This window comes from Heterocephalus glaber, unplaced genomic scaffold (genome assembly GCF_053883595.1).
Source record: "Heterocephalus glaber isolate CG9 unplaced genomic scaffold, H.glaber_assembly_v1.0 deba00001504, whole genome shotgun sequence".
Classification (NCBI taxonomy): Eukaryota; Metazoa; Chordata; class Mammalia; order Rodentia; family Bathyergidae; genus Heterocephalus; species Heterocephalus glaber.
The window spans coordinates 59118297-59136064 of NW_028258324.1; the positions used below are offsets into that span (position 1 = coordinate 59118297).

Here is a 17768-nt window from a genome sequence, read left to right on the forward strand (position 1 = left end):
TAGTGAGTTCAAGGTCAGCCTGAACTATACGGAGAGACCCTGCCTCAAAAAACCAAAAGCAAGCAAGAAAGAAAGTGGACTTGGATTAACTGTGGATGCATATTGTAAACTCTAGGGTTACTACTGAGAAAACCAAAAAAAAAAAAGACCTATTAATATGCTAAGGTAAGAAACGAAATATAAAACACTCAAAACCACAGAAGGTGGCAGACATAGAACATACACCTTTTACAAAAATTAATTCAAAATGTATTATATGACTAAATGTAAAATACAAAACCACAAAACTCCTAGAAAAAACTTAGGAGAATACCTAGATAACTGTACAGCAATGACTTCTTACATATAACAGCAGAGACATGAAAGAAAGAAATGATAAGCCGGACTTCATGAAAATTTTTTTAAAAACCAAACTTCTCATCTACAAAAGACATTTTCAAGAGAATGAGGTCACAAGCCTCAGACTGAGACAGGGTTTGTAAAAGGTACATGGGACATAGGACTGCTATTCGAAAGAAGAAAACAAGCTGGGCAGGTGGCCTTTGCTGATAATCCCAGCTTGCTGAGAGGCTGAGGCAGGAAGACCATGAGCTCAGGGCCAGCCTGTGCAACTCAGTAAGACTCTGCCTCAAAAAAAAAAAAAAGAAAATAAACAATCAGGTTTTTTGTTTGTTTGTTTGTGTACGGGGGATCGAACTCGGGTCCTTCCGCTTGCGAGGCAGGCGGCCAGGCGGCGGAACCACTGAGCTAAATCCCTGGCCCACAATCAGGTTTTTTAAATGTGTGCAAGACCCAAAAGGACACTTCATAATGGAGATATGCTGATGGCAGGTTAGCATCATGCAAAATGTTTAACATCACATAACATCATAGACATACAAACCAAAACAGCAAGAATCCAGCTAGTCAAAATCCCTAACCCTGACAACTCTAAATGAAGGGCCCTGGGGTCACCGGAAGCCTCAATTCACTGCTACACAGTAGGAAGGCGACGGTACAGCTCTCTGGAAGACGCTTTGGCAGTTTCTTCCAAAACTAACCATACTCTTACTATGTGATCTGGCAATCCTGCTCCTTGGGATTTACCCAATTGAACTAAAAGAAAATTATGTCCACATAAAATCTTGCATCTAAGTGTTTAGCAGCTCTATCCATAACTGCAAAACTCGGAGGCAACCAAGATGTCTTTCGGTAGGAAATGGACACATAAGCTCCAGTATACACAGACAATGGAACACTGTTCAGCGACAAAGAGAGAGAAATGAGGAAGCAGTGAGAAGACACTAAGGAAACTGAAATCCAGATGAGTAACAGGGAGAGGCCAACCTGGAAAGGCTGTGTGCTATATGATTACACTATTTATACTTTAGAAGGCAAACTGAGGAGGTACCAGGGAGATTAGTGGTTGCCAGGGCTTAGGGGGCTGAAGAGGAGTAGGCAGAGCACAGAGGATTCTTAGGGTGAGAAACTATTCTATGAGGTACTATAGCCCTGGGTGTAGTGGTGCTCGCCTGTAATCCCAGCACTCGGAGCCTGAGGGAGGAGGATCACCTGAAAGTTGAAGGCAGCCTGGACTACACAGTGAGTTCAAGGCCAGCCTGGACTAGATGATGAGAGCCTGCCAAATAAATAAATGTATATACATACATACATACATACATACATAAAAAACTTGAAAGCCACCAATTTAAAAGCTAGCCAAGACTATATTATTCCCCATGAGGCTCAAGGAGCTGGGGTCTGAGGGCATCAGAGTTCCTTTCCACTCCATGGAAATTCTAGCCTATTGTCCTTTGGGCTTCAGGAAGAGCTCTGGTCATAGCAAAAGGAAACATGTATGTAATTTTTACTTATTAATATAGACATGAGAATTTTAAAAGCTAATCAACAAATAGACAACAGCAACTTATTAAAAGGCAAATATGGTGTGAAAAACAAAAAACAAAAAAAACAAAAGCCAGCCCGGTGTGGCGGCACACATCTGTAATCCCAGCACTTAGGAGGCTGAGGCAGGAGGATCACTTCGAGTTTGAGGACAGCCTGGGCTACATAGAGAGACTCTGTCTCAAAAAACAAACAAACAAATAAGCAAACAAACAAAAAGCTAAACATCTCTCTTACCTTCTGAAACTAAAAACAAATTAGTTTGTCTCTCCTGGTAAAAATAATTTTAACATACCTGCCCCAACATAATTTACAGCTTTAGCAGCTCTGACTGCAGCCTCTCCAAGCTTTCTTCTTACTTCAGGTTTGATACCAGGCTATGACAAATGATTCAAAACACATTCCCATTAATACCTTGCCTTACCAAAAATTTCCATCAAAATACAGTGACATATTTTTATGTATCAAATAACTGCATTAATAATATAAGGATAGCAGGGTGTGGTGGCACATGCCTATAATCCCAGCACTCAGGAGGCTGAAGCAGGACGATGGCAACAAATTTGAGGCCAGCCTGTGCTACACAGTGAGTTCAAGGCAGCCTGAACTACACAGTGACTCTCTCTCTCTCAAAAAAAGGATAAGGATAAAAAGCTAATGTTATACACTTCATCAAGAAATACTGTACTGGGCTGGGGATTTAGCTCAGTAGTTCCGCCGTCTGCCTCGAAAGCACATGGTCCCGAGTTCGATCCCTAGTACACCCCCCCCAAAAAGAAATACTGTACTAAGCCAGACATGGTGGGTGGTGGATATCTGTAATCCCAGCACTTAGGAGGCCGAGGCAGGAAGACTGCTAGGCTACATAGTGAGTTCAAGGCCAGTCTGAACTACATAGTGAGAACCTGTCTCAAAACAACAACAAAAAAAACAAAAACAAGAAATCCAGTACTAGCTAGGAACAGTGGTGTGTGACTGTAATCCCAGCAACTTAAGAGACGAGGCAGGAGAGTCACATATTTGAGGACAGCATAGGTAATTTAGTGAAACACCGAAAATAAAAAATAATCAGGGCTAGCGACGTAGCTCAGTGTAAAGCACTTGCCTAGCTTGTGCGGAGTCTTGTGTTCAATCACCAGTATCACAAAAAGAAAAAAAAGTCTTGTCAATGTAGCAAAACTTAATATCTATGATTATAGCTTTTACTCAGCATGACCAAATATCATTATCCTTTATATCTATATAACAACTTTCCTAGCTATCTAAATGACCACATCAATATGAAAACTTTCGGTGGTTCCCATTTTGCTTCAGGATGATAGAGCAATATGAATCAGGTGCCTAATGATTTCTTGGGATACAGGGAAACCTGGAGATTCCAAGTTAATATGTAAGATTAATAAAAAGAAATATATAGAGAAGTAAGCAAAGTTTATTTTACCATTTAAATTGGTGCTCTACAGACTTATTTATGCAATCACTGCTTGAAAATAGGCTATATGGTAATTATAGACATGTACTTCAAACGGCACAATATACTCTGCAACAGAATTACATTTTAAATACAACGCAGGAATAACAAACTGATTAACTAAAAACCTCAGATCCCAGATTTTTTTGGAAATACATAGTGAAAGAAAAAAACCCCAGGTCATCCATGACGCAGAAACAATTAAGAGGAAAAACCAATTAAGAGGAAAACTCAAAAATGAGAGCGACCCTCTTTCCACAACACACCCATTAAGGCAGGAAAATGACTAATACATTTCAGGAGCATCTGAAAGAAACAGTTGTTAACACAAGAATCTTCTCTATAAAAATACATCTCATTAACAGGCCATCGCATTCCATTCCTGTAATTAATTCCAGTTAATTACAATTAGAAATGGCACTGCAACCTCACTACCCAGCTGCTCGCTAGAAGTCAGACGCAGAGCAAATCTGCCCGATTCTACCCGCAAGGAACCTGAGCCCCCTTCTCTGTCCTGCTCGGGGTCTTAGCGCTGCCTTAGTTTCGGGCAGCTGTTTTGAGGGCGTGGGAGGCAGGATTCACAGAAGCTGATGTGAAAATGAAAAGGCACAAGGTTGCCAGGACAGAGACGGTGCTTACCGCAGGGGCCTCCTCAATAACCTTCTGATGCCGCCTCTGCACGCTGCAGTCACGTTCGAACAAGTATACTGCGTTGCCATGGTGATCACCAAACACCTGGACTTCTACATGCCTGCTTAAAAGCAAGAATGCAAATGAGTCCTGATATATTTTATCATGAGTGATAAGAATCATTTTCATCAAGCCAGACGCTTTGCTATCCATGCCCAGGGTACCTCCGTTTTTGGTTTTTTTTTTTGTACCAGGGATCGAACTCGGGACCTTGCCCTTGCGAGGCAGGCGGTGGCACCACTGAGCTAAATCCCGGGCCCTCCATTTTTATCTTATTTTTTAAAAGTAAGATCTGATATTTTGATCTCAAAATAGAGGTTATGGATTTAGAACCTATAATCTTGCAAAAACTCAGTGAAAAAGTTTCCATTTGTGTGGTAAACATTAATGCACCTGGGAGGCTGAGGCAGGAACATCACAAGTTCCAGACCAGCATGGGCAACTTAACATCTTACAGAGACCCTCACTCAAAATAAAAAAGGAAAAAGAACTGGGGATGTACCTCAGTGTGAAGGCCCTGGGCTTAACACCCACTAGGACTCAATCAATCAATCAATCAAACAAATTGTAGTCATATTTCATATAATCTCAAAAAGCCAACGAAAACTTTCCATGACTAGCTTTCATTACGCTCTTTCAGTCAGACTGAACTCAGTACCTTGCACTCGAAAGGCAGGTGTAGTGCCACTGAACTAAATCCCCAGCCCTCTTTCAGTCAGATTTTATAAACTATGGAAGACCAAAATAAAATGGCTCAGCCACAAAAGGTTTAAGAAATAAGTGAAGTCGGGCACAGTGGCACACACCTGTAATCTAAGAACTTGGAAGGCTGAGGCAGGAGGATTGCTGTGGTTTTGAGGCCAGCCTGGGCTACACAGTGAGTTCAAGGTCAGCCTGAACTACAGACTGAGACCCTGTCTCAAAACGAAAAAAAAAAAAAAAAAGAGAGAGAGAGGCATTCTTCTTAGCAGGTTTACTGCGGTGAAGTTCAACTCACATATTTACCACCATCACACAGAAATGAGTGATTGGCATTTTTTTTGTGTTGCCCAGGCTAGGCTAGAACTTTCGATCCTCCTGCCTCAACCTCCCAGAGGGCTAAGATTACAAGCTTGTGCCCCCATGTCTGGTTTTGTGGATTTCTTTAAAAATAAAACTTTCAAACACAGGAGACATTAAAAAACAAAACCTAGTTAAGTGAAAGAAATCAGACACACAAGCTTAAATATCACATGGCTTCTCTTGTATGAGAAATTCAGAGTGAAAATACAGAACAAAATAAAAGGTAGATAATAGGAAGTAGGGAGATAGGCTGCTCTCAAAGGGGAAGGGGATCAGGATATGGAGGGAGAGAGGAAGGAGGGAACAAAAAACTTGGGATATGTTACGTACACATACCAACTCCATACAAGTAATGTAAACAGCATGTACTGCAAACAGCTAAAAACTAAAAGAAGGGCGGCCGGGGATTTAGCTCAGTTGTTCTGGTGCCTGCCTCGAAAGCGCAAGGTCCCGAGTTCAATCCCCGGTACCGAAAAAAAAAAAACCCAAAAGAAGGGGACAAGAGATGAGGGAGGGAGGGAAAGGCAATGTAAAAGGAATCAAGATGTGCTGCACACATGTTACCAATTTCCCACAAGGAACATAAGCATTGTGTGCTGTAAACATATATGTACTAATAGAGAAAAAATTTTTAAAAGGCTTTGTAAAAGTCTTGTTAATGTACTGTATCAGCACAATGAGCCATTTTCATTCATTTTGGTTTACTTCATGAAGCACCTCATTTAACCATTTGGAAGAATTTGTTGTCTCCATCTATACCACCCTTTCTGAATGTTCCAGTTTTGAATTTTACAACCCAGCTAACACACTCTCTTGACAAAATACTTGCAGCTGATTTCTTTTCTTTTGATTTTTGCCTTGTCGATCTTTCCTCCTCATTTAATTTATCCCAAAGCCATAATTACCAAATACACAAAACTATTTCTATTGTTGTTCTTGGTGGCGTGTGTGTGTGTGTGTGTGTGTGTGTTGTGCAACGCTGGGGATGGAACCCAGGGTCCCATATATGCTGAGCATATGTTTTACCAGCCATATCCTGAGCCCTGTTGCTACCATGAGCTTGATTTAGAATAAGAAAGAGATTTTAGTTTACCATCATTTAATTCTTCTCTAATTCTCACTCTCTCTCTCTCTCTCTCTCTCTCTCTCTCTCTCTCTCTCTCTCTCTTTCTTTTCTTTTTCTTTTTTGAGACAGGGTCTCAGTATGTAGTTCAGGCTGGCCTTGAACCCATTATGTAGCCCAGGCCGGCCTCGAACTGGCAGCAATCCTCCTGCCTCAGCCTCCCAAGTGCTGAGATTACAGGCATGCATCACTACACCTGGATGATTTCTAGCATTTTAAAAAACTACTTGAGTATGTCCATCTCTCTCCTTACACTATCCACTTATTTTTTGTTTGTTTTTGCATCACCGGGAATCAAACCCAGGGCCTCACACACACTAGCCAAGTACTCTACCACTGCACTGCATCTCTTATGCTACCCAGCTATTCTTTTTTTTTTTTTTTTGGTACGGAGGTCAAACTCAGGACCTTGCGCTTGCAAGAAGCCGGAGGAACCACTGAGCTAAATCCCTGGCTCACTATCCTTCTATTCTTGCATCTTATCTACTTGATCCATTAAAACCATTAACATATTAATCAGTTATTTTGAATTTCCTAACTAATCATTCCTAAATTTGCATCATTCCTAAATAAGCATCATTTCAGGTGCTTATTTTGATTCAGGTGCTTATTTTGTTTCTTCAGGCTGCTTTTTCTGGACCATTAGCATGCCTTAGAAATATATTTGTTAAAAGTAAATTTCAAGATGGCATGCTGGTGCACGCCTATAATCCCAACACTCAGGAAGCTGAGGCAGGAGGATCTCCAGAAGTACAAGGCCAGCCTGGGCTACAAAGTGAGTTCAAGCCTGAACTACATAGTGAGATGCTGTCTCAAGGAAAACAAAATACATTTCTTTACTATGTCATGCTCAGGTACAGTCCCACAGTTTGGGGCCTCTAAAGAAAATACAAAATTACATGTGCAAAATTAGGTAGAGTCTTAGAAGAGGCTCATGCAAAAGAAGAGCCTTAAGCTTCACATTCATTATGTAGGGGCAAATTAAAGGGCCATAAACAAAAACCCAAGGCAAAACACAGGTGACTAACACTGTAAAATCACCACGTGCTTCTCTGTGGCTGACGACTGTAAGATCATCACGTGCTTACTGTGTGCCACAGACTCGAGAAAATGTACCTTATGGAAGAGTTACTCAAGTTCACTTACGCTGACCTCAGTTCCCAAATGAGTTGCTCTTTCACCTGACTGCTAGGTCACAGAGGTTTGTAAAAATTGCCACAAATATCTATGCAACAGAACTGTCTACTTGCTACCTTAAATCACAAACGTGAAAATAGAATTCCAGACATCAACCACACAAGAAAGTTCTGAAATCTTCATGGCATCTGCTCTGCCGGTCCTCAGAGAAGCAGGTTAGTGCAGTGGTTCAGAACATGGACTCTGGAGTCCAGCTGTCTCGGTTCAGTCCCAGCTTTATCACGTCCGAGCTGAGTGAGCTCAGACAAAAAGCATGACCACCCTGCTGCTTTCTATCCTCACTTACAAGATGAGGAAAACAGTACCACTCAAAGGAGCTATTAGAAGTACGGAAAGGGGGCCAAGGATTTAGCCCAGTGGTTTTGCCGCCCGCTGTGCAAGCACAAGGACCCGAGTTTGATTCCCCCGTACCAAAAAAAAAAAAAGAAGTACAGAAACATTACTCAGAATGTGTAAAACCCTTAGAATCTGGCACAGGTTAAGGGCAATGTCAGTATTAGCCTAGAGCATTATTATTCATTGACATGTCACTTATAATTCAATCTGGATAACTATTTCCATTTTCCGAGCACCTCAACTGATGCTCACAGAATTCTATAAACCGTTTAATTTATTACAAGAATTTTTTTCAACCTGGTGTGATGGTGCATTCCTATTATCCCAGCACTCTGGGAGGCTGTAGCAGGAGGATCACAAGTTTGAGCCCAGCCTGGGCAGCTCAGTGACTTAGCAAGTCTGTGTCTCAAAATAAAAAATTAAAAAATTGCTGGGGATGCATCTCAGTGTGAAGGCTCTGGGTTCAATCCCCAGTACTGCAAATAAATGAATAATTTTTTGTGTGTTGAAAACTCTGAATTCTATCAATAAGAAACATTGAATGCAACCATCAAGCTACCAATAAAAAGAATGAGGCAGATCTACAGTTATGGACACGGAAAGATGTGTACACTGTGTCAGCATACAATGTAACATTCACATATAATATCATGTAAAATTCTCTTCACTGCTCTTGTGTATGTGTTTCGTTTCCTGTGGGTATATACATATATCTGGATTCACATAGAAAAGGGCTGGAAGAAGGTATATAATCCTAGAATCAGTGGTTACATCAGGGCTCAGGATTGGGGAATTTAATTGACATGTGCACCACTAGAATTTTGTTTTACCGAATATGCACACATTACTTTTATAGTTCAATATAAAAAAATCTGAGTCAGGGACAAAAAGCTCAGTCCACCTTGGTGTGTCCACAAACTTCTCGATCAGCACAGCATCGTCATTGAAAGACTTCTTAGCTTCTCTCCGCGCTGATTCTAACTGTTCTTGAAATTCCTTTTCGGATCTAGCAATCCTCATCCCCTAAGAGAGAAAAGATGGCTATGATTACAATCCAAACAAAGACAGCTAGTCTCAAATGGCAAGACAGTACCTGCCAAGCTTACTTTGCCTCCTCCACCCCGGACGGCTTTAATCATGATGGGATAACCGATTCTCCCCGCCTGTCGCCTCAGGCACTGGTCGGACTGGTCCTCGCCGTGATAACCGTCCACCACAGGGACCCCTGCAGCAGCCATGATGGACTTAGATGTGCTGTGGAGCAGAAACACCCAAGGCCCCAATGCTACAGATTCTTTCATCCAAGAGAAACACAAATACAGCCCAGTGTGCCAATGCCAATGGAATTCTTTAAAGGGTCACAGAAAGGACCACAAGTCAGATTCCACAAATATCAATTCATACATATATGAAAGTGTTTACCAGTTACTCTTCCTCATTTCATGTGGTCGCCCAAAAATCTAATTAACATATTGAATGGAAACACTAATTACTATTATAACACTAGTTACTATGACACTATTATAATTGAATACTTTCTATAACTCGATGGAGCACCCCACACAGCAGAGCAGTAACTCGTGCCTACAACAATTAAAGGGTAAGATTAAAATGCCGATGACATGTAAGAGAAGCTATTCCATTTGACCTTCATATGGTTATATTTAGAAAAATCAAAACTCATACCTCTTTATACCCATGTCTCTAATTGCCGATGAAGGAGGACCTATAAAAATAATTCCTTCTTGTTTACAAAGTTCAGCAAATTCCATGTTTTCTGAAAGAAAACCGTATCCTGGATGGATAGCCTAGCAGTGGGAAATAAAATGACAAATTTATTAGTTAGTCCTTTTTTTATTATTATTTTTGTTTTGTGAGACAAGGTCTCACTATGTAGCGCAGGCTGGCCTTGAACTTGTGGCAATCCCCCTGCCTCAGCCTCCCGAGTGCTGAGATTACAGGCATGCACCACCATGCCCATTATTAGTTCTTAACAGACAAAGCTCTGTGTTTCTCCAGGAAAGCCCTCCCTATGCTGCAGACAGGCACACGAAGATCCCTATCAAAATCTACTTCCAAAGAGAAGTCTGGAACATTTATACTGAAATTCAGAACCCTTACTTAAACTAGAAGAACTTGTCTTTTTTTTTTTTTTTTTTTCAGTTCTGGGGATTGAACCTAGGGCTTAGTAAGCCCTCCACCACCGAGCTACATATACTGCCAGCACTTGTATTCCTTTTCATTGTGGTAATATAGACATACATTAAAATTTACCATTTAATCACTTCTAAGTATACAACGCAGTGGTATTAAGTACATTCCTAAATACCATGCAGCCATCACCACCCGTCTCCAAAATGTTTTATCATCTCAAACATAATTCACGTTCCCTCCTTTTCCTGCATCCTTATTTCACACTCGGAATCATCATATTTGTCCCTCTCGAACTAGGTTATTTCACCTAGCATACTGATTTCAAAGTTCATCCACGCTGTAGCGTGTATGAGAATTTCATTCCTATTTAAGGCTAAATAATAGTCCACTGTGTGTACAATCCACATTTTGTTTATTCGTTCATCTGTTGATGAACATGTGGGTTACTTCAACCTTTTAGCCACTGTGAATAATGTTCCTATGAACAATGATGTACAGGTATTTAGGGCCCTTCTTTAAACTGTTAGGTATACACTTGAATTGCTGGATGATATGGCACAGAACAATATATATTCTAATTTAAAGGAATATTGCTATTAGGGAAAAATGTCAAGGAGCACAGGGCTTTGGGGAGGTAAGAAAGTTTGTTTATTCCCTCTGTGCATGACTGGTCTAGAATTGAAATTACAGTATCCAAAAGCTAGAAAGAACACACTAGCACAATACCTCATCTATCCCCTGCCAATGCTATCTTTCCAGAAAAAAAAGCCAACAAAAAGCCATGTATTAAAGTCTAACGGCCAAGGATTTGGCTCAGTGGCACTATGCATACTTGGCAAACACAAGATCCTGAGTTTGATTCCTGGTACCAGGAAAAAAAAGTCTATATATCTTGGGTGTGATGGCACACACCTGTAATTCCAGCACTCAGGAGGCTGAATCAGGAGGATCACCATGAGTTTGAGGCCTGCCTGGGCTACACAGTGAGCTAAAGGCCAGACTGAAATACAGAGCAAGACCTTGTCTCAAAAAAAGAAAAATTAAATGAATAAGGTCCAAAGGGGAAGGGAAAGTGGGGGTAGGGGAAAAGAAAGAAGGGAAAGGAATAAATATGTGATAAGAAAAAAAATGGAGGGTCGGGGATTTAGCTCAGTGGTTCCGCCGCCTGCCACAAAAGCACAAGGTCCCAAGTTTGATCACTGGTACCAAAAAAAAAAAAAAAAAAGGAAACAGTCTTTGTAAATAGGGAGGGAAGAAGAATGGGGAAAAAATAAGTGTCAGGAGCAATGCTACATAATTTGAGGGAAAAATCATTTGATTAGGCCTAGTTCTCCTGCCTGCAGCCCAGCTATGGCATTTCGAGACATGATTTCCATTTTGGCCTCCGGTCACAACTGAGACCTCAATGATCCAGTGATCCTGTGATTCTCCAGGACAAGATTACACCAGAAGGAGACATCCTCAGAGGAACAAAATCTTCATCTACTCAGTTCCACATTGTTCTTGGATTGTTACATCTTATTTACGCAAGATGTACTGAACTCTCTGGAAGTCATTTGTTACATCTGTTTATCCAGATGTACTGAATAAAAGGTGCGGTAAGCTGGGGGCTTTCGACTTTGCCGCCCAGAGCAGCACTGATCAGACCCAAAGCTCAGCTTCTTCTCAAGGTCTCATTTTTCTACCTTTTCTGTATAATAAGTTAATTCACCTTGTGCTGTCGTGGCTTGCAGGAGACTAGGACTGAACTGCAGAGGTTCTACTAACGTCCCCTTTCCCTGTTCTCTATAAATAAGAAACAAAATATATCATGTAAAGGTACATATTCCCAATGATGAATGTCATCATATTGTATACCTAAAATGTAGCAATAAACTTAATGAAAAAATTAAATAAAGTCTATTTATTTTATTTATTTATTTATTTATTTTTTGGTACTGGGGATCAAACTCGGGACCTTGCACTTGCGAGGCAGGCGGTAGAACCACTGAGCTAAATCCCCGGCCCTTTAGTTTATTTATTTAGGTGTAGTGGCACATCCCAATAATTCCAGCACTCAAGAGGCTGAGGCAAAAGGATTGCTGCAAGTTTGAGGCCAGCCTGGACTACACAGTGAGACCCTGTCTTAAAAATCAAATCAAATCAGCTGAGGATTTAGCTCAGTGGTGCCGTCACCTGCCTCAAAAGCACAAGGTCCAGAGTTTGATCCCTGGTACCAAAAAAAAAAAAAAAAAAAAAAATCAAATCAAATCTACATATACTTTAGTGTAGTGGTAGCCAACCTATGGCACACATGCCGCAGAGGACTGTTTTTATTACTGAAAGCTCTAAAAGGTTCGCCATCACTGCTTTCTCGAAAGAGGAATTCCTCAGGCTTTAGCCCAGTCCCTTCTAATTTACTGAGAATGTTAACAAATGTACTTATCTGGCTTTCTAGCTCATTAAAAGAGAAATCTTCGGGCCGAGGATTTAGCTCAGTGGTTCTGCTGCCTGCTTCGTAAACCTCAAGGTCCTGAGTTCAATCCCCAGTACCAAAAAAAAAAAAATCAATTGATTAAAAAATGAATTGATCATATATATATATTTGAGTTTGTTTTCAGACTTTTAGTCTATTTTACTGACTTATACATTTTTTGTGTGTTTTTTTTTGTACTGAGGATCGAACTCTTGACCTTGCACTTACGAGGCAGGTGGCAGCACCACTGAGCTAAATCCCCAACCCATACATTTATTCTTATGTCAATACCATACTATCTAGATTCCTGTAGTTTTTAATGACCATTGAAACACAGTCTAAGCCCAATAAAAGTCTTTTCCATACTGTTTTGGCTATCTACTAGACTCTTTGGTTATCTTGGGATCAACTTATCAATTTCTACAAAAACGCCTAGTAGCATTTTGATAAAGGGGTGGGGCTCAATGGTAGAATACCAGCCTAGCATATGTGAGGCCTTGGGTTTGATTCCCAGCACAAGAAAGAAAGAGAGAGACAAAGAGACACAAAGAGAGAAAGACAGAGAGAGAAACACAGATTAATTAGGAAAGAATTGCCATATTGCTGTCCTGATCTATTTTTACTAATTTTATTTATATTTGATTCTCAGTGAAGCCACAATGTAATTGTTACTTTAATTTCCACAATGTTCATTGCTAATAAAGAACAGGAAACCCGGCCTGGTGGTATACACCTGTAATCCCAGCTACTCAGGAGGCTGACACAGAGGATCACAATTTTAAGGTCAGTCTGGGCAACTTACTAAGACACTGTCTCAAAACAAACAAGATCTGGAGCCAGGTATGGTGGTGCATGCCTGTGATCCCAGCACTCAGGAGACTGAGGCAGGAGGAGTGCCAGGAGTTCAAGGCTGGCTTAGGCTACACAGTGAGTCCGAGGCCAGCGTGGGCTACATAGCAAGACCCTGTCTCAAAAAAACCAAAAAAACAACAACAGCAAAAAGAAAGATCTGGGGATGTAACTCAGTGGTAGAGTGCTTACCTAGCATGCTTGAGGCCCTGGGTTCAATCCACACTACTATATTTTAAAAGAGAAAAGTTGGGGCCAGGGATTTAGCTCAGTGGCACAGTGCCTGCTTCGCAAGTGCAAGGTCCCGAGTTTGATCCCAGGTACAAAAAGAAAAAAGAAAAGAAAAGAAAAGCCAAAAACACATGCACAAAAACCCAGATGAAACATAAATATTGACAAATAGAATAGGACTATATCAGAAACTCTTTTAAAAGCTAAACGGAACAGTTTGAACCTCATCTTGTAACCACTGAAGATTTGCTAACTAAAGGATAGGACAAGAAAGGTGTTAGGTTATTACAAGAAGGACAGGGACCGCAGCTAATAATGAAATGTATTTCAGAAATGTTCACTTAGCCAGGTGTGGTCATCCACACCTGCAATCCCAGCCCTCAGAGAGGCTGAGATGAAAGGATTGCAATTTAGCCAGAATCTGTTTCAAAACAAGAATTTTTAAAAGGCTGGCTTTTTAAAGGCCCTGGGTTCAATCCTCAGCCCAGAAAAAAAGAAGAGTTCATCCAGTAATATAGAAAACTGAAGTAAGAGATTTAAAAGAAAAATCAGCTGAGACTCAAAAATCCAAGTAAGAGATCCTAAGATGTGGCTGTGTGATAAAAAAAAAAACTTTCTGAAGATATTTCAGTGAAAGATTCAACACCAACTGGTTCCTGTCTCATTCTGAAGGATGAAAGATATAATAACATCAAAGTTTCAAGTCTGGGATGTCAGCAAACCAGGTTGTGGGGGGGCCGCTAAAATGAGACCAGAGGGCCAGGGATTTAGCTCAGTGGTTCCGCTGCCTGCCTTGAAAGCACAAGGACCTGAGTTCGATCCCTGGTACAAAAAAAAAAAAAAAGAAAGAAAAGAAACTAGAAATCAAAGGGGAAAATATTTCTCTTTTGATTGTATTTTACTTTATAATTGAGAACACCATCTAATTCTCCCAAAAGCATTTGATGTTCCTTGTATTAGGTTTTAAAGGTAGAAGAGATGAATTTTTAGTTTTAATTTCTAATTTAAACTTTGCCTCCTCTTATTTCCCAAGAGATATAAACTACACAGGGACGCTGGAAATGGTGATGCGCACTTGTAATGCCAGCACTCGGGAGGCTGAGGCAGGAGGATTGCTGCAAGTTCAAGGCCACCCTGCAGTACCCAGTGAGTTCAAGAACAGTCTGAACTACATAGTGAGACCCTTTGTCAAGAAAGAAAAGAAGAAAGAAAGATGGGCTGGGGATTTATTTAGTTCAGTGGTGCTGCACCTGCCTTGGAAGCTCAAGGTCCTGAGTTTGATCCCCAGTATGGGAAGAAAGGAAAGGAAGAGAGAGAGAGAGAGAGAGAGAGAGAGAGAGAGAGAGAGAGAGAGAGAGAGAGAGAGAGAGAGAGAGAGGTTCAGTAAGAAGGTAGAGGGCCGGGGATTTAGCTCAGTGGTGTTGCAGCCTTCTGCGCAAGTGCAAGGACCCGAGTTCAATCTCCGGTAGAGGGACTGAGGAATGGGAAGGGCCATTCCAAGTTTTCAATGACAACTCAACAGTCAAACGCAAAGTTCTCAACTAAAAACTGAAAAGAGTTTTTACAAATGAATAATTTTGAGTAAATCACACAAAACATTCCTTTTGCATTGTAAATATCTTCATAACTCTTACCTGTGCAGCAGAGATTTTGGCCACTTGGATGATTTTCTCCATAGAGAGGTAGCTCTGCTGGGAGGGAGCGGGGCCGATGGAATAGGCTTCATCTGCCTGTTTAAGAAATATTACATGCTTAAAAGATGACAGCCACAGTTGGTGCTTCAGGGTCACTTGATTATTATAAATAAGAATGTTGGTCCCCGAGGACAAGGCAAGAATTGAGAAGCAGGAATACTAACTCATGTCTATGTCTGAAAACAAGCCAGACTGAAATCTTCTACAGGAAGAAAGTGCCAAAATTTGATTTCATATATGAACCACACACTGGAGTGAAATGAGTGTTTTAGGCTAGAAAGCAATAGGTATTCACCATGGTATTATTAGCAACAATAACAATCTTAGATGTATTTATTGTTTGTTTGGGGTTTTTTTGGTACCGGGAATCGAACTTGGGTCCTTGCGCTTGCACAGCAGGTGGCAAAACCACTGAGCTAAATCCCCGGCCCAATCTTAGATGTATTTAATGCCAAAAAGTTACATCTTGAAAACAGATACAAAATATATAACTGATGCATGTAGCAAGAAAAAAAGTTAAGAGTTTAGTAAAGTATCTATAGTTATTAGTGTTATGATGTTTCTTTTATACATTTGTGAGTGATCTTATGTTGTCCCTTAAAACTTTTATATGAATCACAGTACTTCTAAAAGCGGAGATACAGAAAACATTCAAAGACTTACTGGGTACCTACTATGTGTCATGCTTTGGGGTGCGAGCTGCCTGCACAGCAGTGAACACACAAATGCCCCATCCAGGGGGAGGGACAGACAGCAACCATTCACACTCTTGATGATACCTGTCATAAAGATGTGAAAAGAAAAACCAATGACAGAATGGATGTAACAGGAAGCCCAGATCTGGTCTAAAGTGGTCAGGACAGGCCAGGAAAGTCAGGGAAGGTTTCTCAAGGATGATCGGGACTCAGTCTGGCAAATGGAGGGAGACTGTGGAAACTGAGAACAGAGTGGAGATGGGGTGAGCCTCCCGGGCAGAAAAAAACCATCACATATGAAGTTCCTGAGGTGGGAAGAGACCTGGCCTGTTTGAGCAATGATGGAGACTGTGTAGCTGGAACACAGTGAGCAACGGGCCAAGGGACCAAGATGAGACTGTGTCTGAGTCACCTTCCTTGTCAACCAGGCACAGTATGTTTTGTTTGTTTTTGAGACAGGATCTCAACATGTAGTTCAGGCTGGCCTTGAACTCACTATGTAGCCGGGCTGGCCTCTAACTTTCATGATCCTCCTGCCTCAGACTCCCGAGTGCTGGGATTACAAGTGTGTGCCACCACACCTGGCAGAAGAGGCACAATATGTTACACCTTCGACTTAAAGTAGGAGAGGTTTCTTTTGGCTCACAATTTCAGAAGTTATAGTCCATGGTTGGCAGGCTCCAACACAGAGACAGCATGATGGGAGGGTGCGGGCAGAGGAGAGCTGCTGGCAGCATGGTCGGCAGGAAGCAGAGAGACTGAAGAGGAATGGTGAGGGACACACACCTGCCCAGCTCATCCCCATGACCGGATCTAACCAGGTCCCTCCCACCAGCTAGTCAGCATCAGTGGGCTGATCCACTGCCCCTGTGATCCACTCACCTTCCAAAAGCCCTGCCCCTGAACACAGGAGGTTTTGGGGGGAACATTCTAGATCTCAACCATAACATGCTAGATGACAGTAGGGCAGAATTCACAGGAAAGGCTTTGGGGGAGGCTAAAAAGCTCTGGATTGTCTCCTACGGAAATACATAAGGAGATATGAGAAAAATTTTTACTTTTATTTTCAGAAAACACAAATTCATTCACATTTTAAAGAATGTGCCAGATGTGGTGGCACACACCTGTAATCCCAGCACTTGGGAGACTGAGGCAGGAGGATCACTGTGAATTCAAGGCCAGCCTGGGCTACATAGTGAGACCTTGTCTAAAGAAAAAAAACAAAAATGAGAACAGTCATACAAAGGCAAAGCAGCCCTTTAACAACCTCCCCTCACTGCAATGCCCTTCTAGATATAACTCCCACTATGACCAATTTGGGACATAGTTTCCCAGATCTATATTCCTATTTATTCAAATATATTTATGGAAATAGTTTTCATTTTCTTTTCACACAAATAGAATCACTATATAATTATCTTCTGCAATGGCTTTTGTCACTAGAAATATGTTTTCGGAGCTGCTTCCTTGGCGGTACACACAGGCCAACCTCACTTTGCTTAACGTTCGTAGAAAGTTCCCCCCGTACAGAGGCACCATAGTTCATTCAATCATGAGCCTCTTCGTGTGCATTTCAATTGTAGTGCACAAGGCTGAAGCAGACATTTCTGTACACATCTCTATTTGGACACATATGTGAGCACAGCTGTGGGACACACACCTGGAGGAGAGTTTGTAGGGTTGGGCTGAAGGATATGCACATTTTAATGGCTCTTGAAGTAATTTTACCAACATACATATCCATTAGCATACAATTCTAACCACCTTCATCAACACTAAGTATTAGCCGCCTTTTAATTTATTTCTAAGCTGGTAGGTTACGTAAAGGTATTTAAAGCAGGGGAGAAATAAGATCACATTTTTACTTTAAACTCTGTCTGGTTGAAATGCAGAAAATGGATCACAGGAGAGAGGTCAAGAGAAGTAC

At 41.2% G+C, this 17768-nt stretch overlaps 1 protein-coding gene across 6 annotated transcripts in view; it reads right to left on the bottom strand.

The window, feature by feature from the left end:
* Nucleotides 1-17768, bottom strand: part of Mccc1 (methylcrotonyl-CoA carboxylase subunit 1) — a 53266-nt gene that overhangs the window by 24889 nt on the left and 10609 nt on the right. For 4 of the 6 annotated variants that reach the window (XR_015440998.1, XM_087186608.1, XM_087186607.1 and 1 more), the window contains exons 4-9: nucleotides 15087-15182; nucleotides 9450-9571; nucleotides 8870-9017; nucleotides 8665-8786; nucleotides 3995-4109; nucleotides 2180-2261 (exon numbers count right to left, since the gene is read on the bottom strand). Coding sequence is in view for 5 of the 6 variants with exons in the window: in XM_087186608.1 (XP_087042734.1) it covers nucleotides 2180-2261; nucleotides 3995-4109; nucleotides 8665-8786; nucleotides 8870-9017; nucleotides 9450-9571; nucleotides 15087-15182 (685 nt within the window). In the remaining variant the exon portion in view is untranslated. The remainder of the gene's footprint in view (nucleotides 1-2179; nucleotides 2262-3994; nucleotides 4110-8664; nucleotides 8787-8869; nucleotides 9018-9449; nucleotides 9572-15086; nucleotides 15183-17768) is intronic. The other 2 variants (XM_087186609.1, XM_021254852.2) reach the window with 1 other exon arrangement.